The 9,396-nt window shown below is 39.4% G+C and overlaps 1 protein-coding gene across 5 annotated transcripts; it reads right to left on the reverse strand.

The window, feature by feature from the left end:
• Positions 1-352: 352 nt before the first annotated feature.
• On the reverse strand, positions 353-9,396 carry LOC128018154 (bromodomain-containing protein 3-like). 5 transcript variants are annotated; one of them, XM_052603509.1, is made up of 12 exons: positions 9,284-9,396; positions 7,364-7,740; positions 6,347-6,484; positions 6,099-6,234; positions 5,809-6,005; positions 5,333-5,701; positions 5,093-5,221; positions 4,794-5,000; positions 4,346-4,414; positions 3,126-3,343; positions 2,720-3,003; positions 353-2,451 (listed from the first exon to the last, which is right to left on the reverse strand). In XM_052603509.1, the coding sequence occupies exons 2-12, from the start codon at positions 7,562-7,564 to the stop codon at positions 2,345-2,347; spliced, it is 2,055 nt and encodes a 684-aa protein (XP_052459469.1). In that variant the 5' UTR covers positions 7,565-7,740; positions 9,284-9,396; the 3' UTR covers positions 353-2,344. The 5 variants fall into 5 exon arrangements, with proteins under 5 accessions (XP_052459469.1, XP_052459470.1, XP_052459468.1 ...); XM_052603510.1 differs by having other exon boundaries at positions 4,809-5,000; positions 5,333-5,704; XM_052603508.1 differs by having other exon boundaries at positions 5,333-5,704.

Genomic DNA, 9,396 nt, shown 5'->3' on the forward strand with positions numbered 1-9,396 from the left:
GGAAAGAAGACTCTAACACTATAGTTATTTTTGGAGGATTATTATAAAACTACTTTAATAATAATTTGTAACATTACAGTGAAACTAGTTATCCTACCAGAATCTAGCAGAAATGACACTGCTACCATCTAATGGTCAGAGGTGGTAGTACAGTGGTCGCATGATGACACTTCTGTCATGGAACAAGATTCGAATAGTTTTAACCAAATATCAGACGATCCATGTAGTTTCATATTGTTCTGTTCTATTTTAGAACTAATCAAATGATCAGCTTTGAATAATTAAACTAAACTGCAAAACAAGGCATGTCCACATTAAAACAAATGAGCAAAAATTGAAAGTAAACACAAAATAAAAGGCATTTTGTCATTTATTTTACGAAAGAAGAAAAGTACCCCATGTACAAGACATTCAAGGTAGGCAAGTACAACAAATTTTAGCCTCTCTATCACTGCCTCCAACCCAACCCTCTGGCCTGTATAAGCCTAAATCTACTCGCACTGTATTCTTGATTTTGTTGTTTCCACAACTGACATTTACAACTATAAATAGCTCAGATTTTTTTTTAAGAAAAATACAATAAATCAGCATGCATGTCAAAGATAAAAAGTAAACTTTGTTTTAAATATAAAGGAACTTTCTTTTAAAATCAGGGCCTAAAATGAAATTAAGTTGTATATTTATATATCTATACAGTCTTTTTTTTCTTCTTCTTTTCAGTCCGTCTCTAAAAGAAATCATTCTTAGAATCCAGATAGGACTTGATCAATAGTTGTGTCAGACACTCAGAAATGACTTGGGGAGGTTTTGCAGTCGTGTACATCCAGAGACCGAGGGTAAAATCAATAATAGCATTTTTCATCTTAAAATAATTATGTTATGACTATGTCTATTAGTGTTTTAATTAATCTGAAGGATACATGTCCCTCATGAATTTTGGCTGTCAAAATTAAACAATCCTGCAATTATGTCCCAGAAGTCTTCAAAACAAACACCTATCCATGAACCAAAAGTATTTGAAAATGAAATGAATACCAGATCCCTTTACAACTTAACATAAAAAAAGAAGGTCATCAGAGAGGACATTACAATATCTTACACTTCAGAAATCAAACACAGTTATTCTAACAGATATTGGATAGTAAAGCAATCCACAGAGGAATGGTGGGGGACTTTATAAAGGAAAACTTGTTTGTAACCCAACTGATTGGAATTGCGTACTATTCATAAGATCTAATGATGATTACATTCATGAATCAATTTTGCAAGAGAGTGAGAAGAGGAAGACTGCGTGATTTACTATCATTGCCAAAACACTTGAAATAAAAATTAAGAAACGCATAATTAGCATTATCACAACATGGCAGTAAAGATCAAGACAAATGACATTTACTGATTCCAGGTGTCAACATCCATGTCACCAACACTTCTAGACTTATCTAAAGTTATCTGATGTAAAAATGCCAGTCACAGGTGTGACTACTTGGAAATCTGGGTATTTATTGCTGACCAAGGCTTAATAAGACATGAAGTCCGCATGTGTTCCAGCTTACTGATTTACATGTCCACATCATTGTAAAGCATCCTTTAAAAAAAACAACCAAATCTGCTTAATTCCCATCAAAATATTTTCCTAAACCATATATTTATTACCTGGAGAGTATAGGATTCTGTTTTAATATTGTTCTACATCTATAAAAATGGCCAAATTAGAGTTTGTTATGCCTAATTAAAGCCATCTGTTCCCCATACTACCTATAAGTGTTGTGACTTTTTTTTTTAAGAAAGGCATGATTTTCATCGACACACTTTTCAGTTTGAGAGGACATAAAAAAAAAGAAGGAATAATAGATCAATGGCACAGCGCCCAATGGGGAAAAATGAGGCCACAGCAAAAACAATATTATAAAAAAAAAAAAAAAAAAAAATAAAAAAAACAATAAATACAACAGACGTAAAATCAGAAGAGAACAGTGTGAGTTTTCCCGCTTTTTCTATTGAGATGGGATGGCTTAAGTTTGCAGGGGTAACGTACAACATTACCAGGACCCCGGGGGAAGAGAATTTGAACTATAAAATATGCTTCAGGACTTCCTCTCCTTGCAGTTTTAGGTTTGGACATCCCTTTCAGAGTCAGTGGAATTAAAAAGCAACTTATTAGTTAGCTTTTTTTAGCTGTAATTTTCTTCATGACATTTCCAAAAAAAATAAAAACTCTGACATGATGCATTTTTATTGTCTCTTTTCTTTCTCTTTCGTATAAAAAGTCTCAGAGGGGAAACAACCTTGACTGCATACAATGTTAAAAAAAAAAAAGAAAAAAAAAAAAGGAAAGAAAAAGTGTTCAGTCAGAGTCACTGCTATCTGAAGTGGAGCCACTGGAGCTGCTGCTGCCCGAGCCTGAAGAACTGCTGCTGCCGCTGAGCCGAGAGGGGCCTGAGCCTCCTTTCTCTGAGAGCAAACAGAGAGACACAGCAGTTAAAGAACTGAACCAAATCCGTATTTGCATACCAAAACACAGGAAACATTTGTGAAACAAACCGAATGCAAGTTGATTACCGACAAATTTAGTGATGCTAATAAAAACATAAGTTTTAAATAGAAGAAAAGAATTCAAAACATAAAGTCAGATAGTTACCATATTTTGATGACCTATATAGTGACAGCAGTGCAGTCTGGCATTTAGCTCTGTGTGTGTAGGCCAAGAGTGTGCACTTACGTGGAGGTTTCCTCTGCTTCTTCTGTAAACAGGACTTGACGTATCGCTCCAGCTCACGCAAAGTGGAAGGTTTGAGCGTCTCAAAATCTATTTCGATTTCGTCAGGGTTGGAATCCCTCAGTGAAGGCTCTCTGGATTGAATAATGTGGACCACCCTGCCCAACTTCTCTCCGGGCAGCCGGTTGATGTCGAGGCTCAGCTGCCGTTTCTCATCATACGTCATGGGGAGACACATCTCCTCGTCAGACTCGTAGCCTGGCCCTCTGCCACCCTTCTTTGGTTGCCTGTGAAGGTTCAATCCATACAGCAGAAACCACTTAGACCTTAATTGATTGTTTTAGACTCCAGAACAAAAATCCAGAAAGAAAAAAAATTAATAATGAAGGAAAAAAAAAACCATTCAAACCTGTTGCCTGGAACAGTGCTGTTAGCCTTTCTGGCAGGACCCTTTTTCTGCTGAGCTGGTTTCGGTGGCTGTCCTGGCTTGACTTTCTCCTCTGGCTTAGATTTGTTGTGCTTGTTCTCTTTCTTTTTCTTGTCTTTTTCTTTCTTCTCTTTATTTTTCTTTGGTTTACTTACAGGGGCCTGAGAAAGAGCAGCTAACTGTTCATGGACAGCTTTCAGCTGGGGAGAGCCAAGAAAGGGGTGTTAGGGATCTGCTCAAACTCAGGCAAAGTATCACATTGTACATGACATTTATATTTGGTTATCAAAGAGAACCAAAGACTACATTCATTTTGGTTTTTCAGTGCCAAAGGAAAAATTTATTCAACTGTAGAACAAAATATGCAAAACAACTGCCCTTACTGCAATAAAGTACTACTAATAATAGTATAATTATAACAGTATAATTATAGTAACAATAATAGTAGTAGTAATAAGTATTATAAATTAAACAACATCATTAAAAATCATTCATGCCTGGTGTTATCTGTGATTCCAAGAATGGAGTGCATTTCAGAATGAAACCAATTGAAAGAAATATCAAGAATAGTACAAGGTTTTAGAAGCAAGTCTGCCCTTTACACCTGGAAGTTAAACAGTTGCATTTAAAAAAAATAATAAAAATACATTGTGTCTAGCAATGCATCTACTTTTTACTAATTATGACTCATTGAAAAACAATCACAGCCAAATTGATATGGGCAATAACATTGTTATAATACACAGATAATCAGGATCTCCATTACGTTGCGACATTCCCTATTAACCATAAAGCCATGGTAAACATTAAAGAATATCACCAGACCAGGGTCTCAATCTTATGAATACACACATATAAATGTAGATGAAGGGCAGTTAGGGCTTCTTACTGTTTCTGGAACTAGCAAGAATTTGTCTAAATGCAAAGAAAGCCAACACACACACACACACACACTCCACAAGCACACACCCAACCCTATTATATATTAATTCCCAAAACGTTCAGCACTTCCATCCTAAACACACATGGCTGGTTTCCCAACACCACCAAAAGCCAATATTTTTCTGCTGCTTTTAACCCTCTACCGCTGATCTCACAATCCATACCATATGCTTGACTATCTAACACAAATAATGAAAGCAACTGTACAGTTATTAAACAGTGTTCATAGGCAGGGACAGGGAAATGAAAAGTAAAATCACCTGATTATTCTTGGTGCACCCGTTTTTTATCCCCTGTCTGCTACCAATGGGGTGCTCCAAAGAGATACACTGGTAAAGAAAATGGCAAGGGAAGAAAGTATGATACTCCAATGAGACAGAAACAAAGCCACAAAAAAATACTACTAGATCTATATTTAGGCATTCTAGGATTTAATGCAAAGCAATATATGCAACTGGTTGCGGTAGAGGGCTAAAACACAGCTCTACATACAAATAAACACAATATGAAAACAGAAGTGCTTGCTATGAAAGAAAGGAGGGGTTATTTTAAGTGGAAGCCCCTCCAGGTCCTTCAGAGCATGAACACTGATTGAAACAGGCATGTGGGTATGGGGTGAAAAGGAGAATCAGAAAGGCTGCCACAGGTCAGAGAACATCTCTGAGACTAGAGAGGTTAAGGGTACTTGGTCCTTGTTTTGAAACCCACCTGTTCCGCACCCACCTGTTCCTGCAGCTCGGCGAGCCGGGTGGCCCTCTCCTCCTCGGAGTCGGAGCTGTCAGAGGTGGAGGAGTCGCCACTGCTCTCACTGCTGACAGTACTCTTACTGACCACACCGGCCCCGCCTACACCACCTGCCCCCGCCACCTCCACTGGCTCATCGGGCATCTTTGCAAAACGCATTTCAAACACATCCTAAGAGATAAAAAGACAATGTCATTAAACAATTCAATCTTTTAAATAAAGAAATTAAACAGATACTGCCAAAATAATGGGGAGGAACAGACCTGCAGCTTTCTGGCCATAGCAACCACCTCGTGATCAGGTGGGTTGTACTTGTAACAATTTGAGAACATTAATCTGACATCTGTAGCAAAACTCTGCGCATCTTGGTACTCTCGACTGTCAATATTTTTCTGCAAGCAAATAAATAAATAAAAATTGATTCAAAAACTAGCCGAAGCAGTTCCTTGTGACAAAACAAGAAAAATCAAGACATTATACATTTTTGTGCAAACTCAACATACTTTCACTGTGCTCAAGTCCATGGGGTGTTTGATTATTTCATGGTAGTCGTGTAGCTCGAGAGCCTCGGCGTCAACAGGCTTGTAAAAAGGCCAGGCGTATGCAGCGTGCTTTTTTGAAAGCATTTCTTTAAGGATGACCTCGCAGTACTTGAGCTGCTCTGAAAGCCTGCCCTTTTTGCTACCGTATACACCTAGTTCACCATCCTCAAAATCCTTTTTAGGGGGTTTGATGGGGCGACCGGTGCTCTCTCGCCTGGATGCCACTTTGCCCTGTTTGCCTTCTGAAAGAGGGGTGGGCGACTGGCTCCTGCTGGCGGTGATGGCAGAGGTAGTAGGGGTGGTTGTGTCTGCTTTCCTCTTCACCCCCTTCTTCTAGGAACAAAAAACATCACACACATGGGGAGACACAAAGCCGATGGTGAGGCAATGTCAGTGGATTTATATCAAGTGATATTCTGAAAGGTCCGGCAACTTACTTTGAGGTTGGGTTGCGACGGAGGAATGCCGGGTATCATGGCGGCAGTGGTTGTGTTCTGCACAGCTGGTAAGACAGGGGTGATGATGGGCACTGGAGCTGGGGATACGACTGCTGTCTGTGAACTCGGTGAAGTGGCACCAGGGAAAACAGAAGTGGGCGAGCCAGAAGAGACAGATCCATCCTGCTGACCTGCGTCTATATGATTAGAAAAATAATGATTAGTTTTCTGCTAATGCGTTAACGCAGAATGTAATGATCAATACATCATGCAGACTATTTAATTTTTACCAGGCCCTGCAGGTTTGCGCCCTTTGCCCTTGGGAGGAGGAGGAAGAAGCTCAACCTCCTCCTGAGGCATCAGGGCCACCTTCTGAAGGAAGATCTTCTCTAATGCTTGTGCCATTAACACAATGTCATCTGTTGGCTGAGAAAACAAACAAGGAAGAAAAAGAATTACATTTGCCAAAGCATTCTCTCCTCAAAACATGTATAGTCTTATAACAGTGAGTTTTAAACCAGACTGTGCCAAGCCATACCTTGTTGTAAATATAACAGTTTGTGAACATCGTGTTGAAATCCTGCATACACTCGCTTGCACTCCAGTAGTACACATTCTCCAGTCTTTTCTTGATGGTGCCCATGTCCATTGGATTCTTTATAATCGTGTGATAGTCCTGGACACACACATAAAAAAAGTCTTTCAAACAAACCAAAGCTTCAATGTCAAGTTTTAATATCAAACCAAACAGGATCAACTAAGTGACAAACTCTCATTCTATTAAAGGGTTACTCTATTAAAGGGTTAGTTCCATGAAAAATGAAAATTAGCATGTGTTTTACTCACCAACAAAGCATCCTAGGCGTATTTGACTTTCTTTTTCAGACGAATCCAATCAGAGTTATATTAAAAACTGTCCTGGTTGCTCAAAGTCTTTAAATGGAGGTAAGCAGGAATCGGTTGTCAACAGTTCAGAACACGTGAAATAAAGTGTGTGTATCCATAATAAAATGTCCCACAAATGGCTCCGGGGGGGAGAATAAAGGGCTCCTGTAGCGAATCCTTGCATTTTTGTAAGATAAATATCCATATTTCAAATGTAATAAACACTTTTTTTCTCACTTCTCTCTTACTGTGGTACGCGGATGATGTAGGACGTATGCCTCGCACACCAGACCACTGAGAAATCCGGAAGCAAAGGAAAACCTGTCTCCTTTTGGCTTATATCGAAATCTTCAGACGATTTCTCTTTATAAATCCTTGTTTTGTGCTTCTAATTTGTGAATGTCATTTTGCTTTATTACGGATACACGCACTTTATTTCACGTCTTCTAAACTGTGCTTCCCCCATTGAAAGGCTTGGAGGGGCCAGGATTGGACTCTGATTGAACTCGTCTGAAAGAAGAGTGTCACACACACCTAGGATACTTTGAGGGCGAGTAAAACAAAGGCTAATAAACGAACCCTTTAGAAGAACCTATTTATTCAAAATGATGTATAGTAAGACAGCCACCTTCAGTCATGTCACCAAACCTTATCCATCACATACACTCACCGGAAGACCAAGTTTAATGGCATCAACAGGCTGGTAGAAAGGCCATGCAAACTGGTGCCTCCACAGTGTCTTGACAACTACATTTTGCATGTACTGCAGCTGGTTAGTCTTGCGGCCGGGTTTGGTAGGGTTGGTCACCTCAGGTGGAGGAGGGTTGGTGACTGCAGTAGCTTCTGGGTTTGCTGAAGTGACCGCTGACATTTTGGCAACAAGGGGAAAACAGCTTAATGGGGAAGGGGTCTTTATTATTCTGCACAGGCAGACTTATTTTTGATTTTCAATGTGCTTTCTCTTTATGCTGTTCAGTTTCTCTCTCTTAGAGCTCTTCAGTCATCCGAAAAGGACTGCATCCCACTGCAGTACCCGACCTTTGACCTCTAAAAACAAGAAACATGACATAAGTAATAAAGCATTATGCGGTTTAAAATTAAGACAAACAATACGGCAACTGCATAAAAAAATAAAATAAAAAAACTCTTTAAGGCACAATGAAGTGAAAGCAGGAACACATCTTTTATTCTGTGTTGACATACATTTTATCAGAAAAGGGGGGAAAGTAGGGACTATCAAAATGAACACTTCCATGTTTCTGAAGCCAATTTTTGAGCAAATACATAGTCTACCCAGCCACCACGCATTTAGGAAATACATACGGTGTACTTTCATGTCATGCCAGACCACTCACCCCCAAAACAAAAAAAAAAGTGTCTCAATTTGTAAAGAATTCCATCTGTGAAAAACTGAGCTATTAATACATTCGCTGACAGGTAATAACACGACTTTCATTCTGAGCTGGAAACTATGGTGGTTTCCATTGTTGACATGTCAAATAATATCCTACTTCAAATCCATCCCTGCAAGCATTTACTTAAGAAACTTCAGTTGTGATTTCATTTTTTTGTTGTTGCAAGCCTGCGTGACTTACAAACGTATATAAAAGAATTACAGTCTTAGTGACCATACAATAAAAGTTAATGGTGACTGTTTCTTGAGAAGAAAAAAATTATATAGGTTTGGAACACCCGGAGTACGAGTTAATGATGACAGAAAGGTGTTAACGGCTACAACTACTAGTTTACATCGGCTAACCATAATAAATGCACGTGTGTGTAGCTGTTTGAAACGACAGCATCAGTCGCAGCATTACCGTGTGTGTTTTAATTTAAAAAAAAATTACAGAGAGGTAACTTTATTTGGAAAAATTAAGTGGACCTAGATCGGCAGCTTGATCTAGGGTCCACTTAATTTTTCCAAATAAAAGTTACCTCTTTAAAACACACACATACATTTACTAACAAAGTATAAAAACCTTGACGGCAATATCCAACATTATATTCATTCTCATCTAACTGCTGCACACATGCCACGACTATGAAAGCAATTAATCAACCTGAACTGTTTTCAACAGCCTTTATATTCAAACAGACTCCGTCCAGAAACATAACCATCAGGTAGCAAATTCACGAAATAAATGGCCTCCTGTTGTATTTGTGCGTGTGTTGGAGGGAAATAGCGCGGGCGCGCTGAACGAAGCAGCTGATTAGCTTTAGCACAGGCAGTCGCTCACGTAAAGATGGCGCGCAGCTGCAGCTGGCTAGCCGAGTTAGCATCCACACTGACCACCTCAACACCTTCCCAAGACCACGTTATTGACTCACACCCAAACATAATATACAGAAATATAGATTATGAATTACTAAAGATGAATACAACGGCTTAGCAGGTAAACAAGTTAATCTGGCCAAGTTATTTCAGCGATGCTTTGTTGTCCTGTCGCTTTGTTGAAAACAACTAGCCACCCGCTAACGGCTTCTCGTGAGATTCACTGATTGAACGCGAACTCTATTGAAATACTGACATGAAATCCGTATTACTATGCCAAAACGCACTGTTTAAATACAAACTTAGTAAACTACTCACTCGGGGTCTTCAAGAGAAGGGCTAGCGTGTGGTAATCCCAGTGGCTCGCAGCTCGTTTGGAGGCTGGGCAGCAGCACAGAGATGAGGTACGCGGAGTGTTGGTGCGCATGCGC

The sequence above is a fragment of the Carassius gibelio genome, chromosome A8 (genome assembly GCF_023724105.1).
Source record: "Carassius gibelio isolate Cgi1373 ecotype wild population from Czech Republic chromosome A8, carGib1.2-hapl.c, whole genome shotgun sequence".
Classification (NCBI taxonomy): Eukaryota; Metazoa; Chordata; class Actinopteri; order Cypriniformes; family Cyprinidae; genus Carassius; species Carassius gibelio.

Bases quoted from the DNA above. Each gene is read 5' to 3' on its own strand.
- LOC128018154 (XM_052603508.1), bottom strand. From the start codon at position 7,564: ATGTCAGCGGTCACTTCAGCAAACCCAGAAGCTACTGCAGTCACCAAC. The intron at 3,344-4,345 runs GTGATTTTACTT...GGCTCTCCCCAG, and splicing joins GGTGCACCAAGAATAATCAG to CTGAAAGCTGTCCATGAACA. The intron at 3,004-3,125 runs GTTTGAATGGTT...GAACCTTCACAG, and splicing joins AGCACTGTTCCAGGCAACAG to GCAACCAAAGAAGGGTGGCA.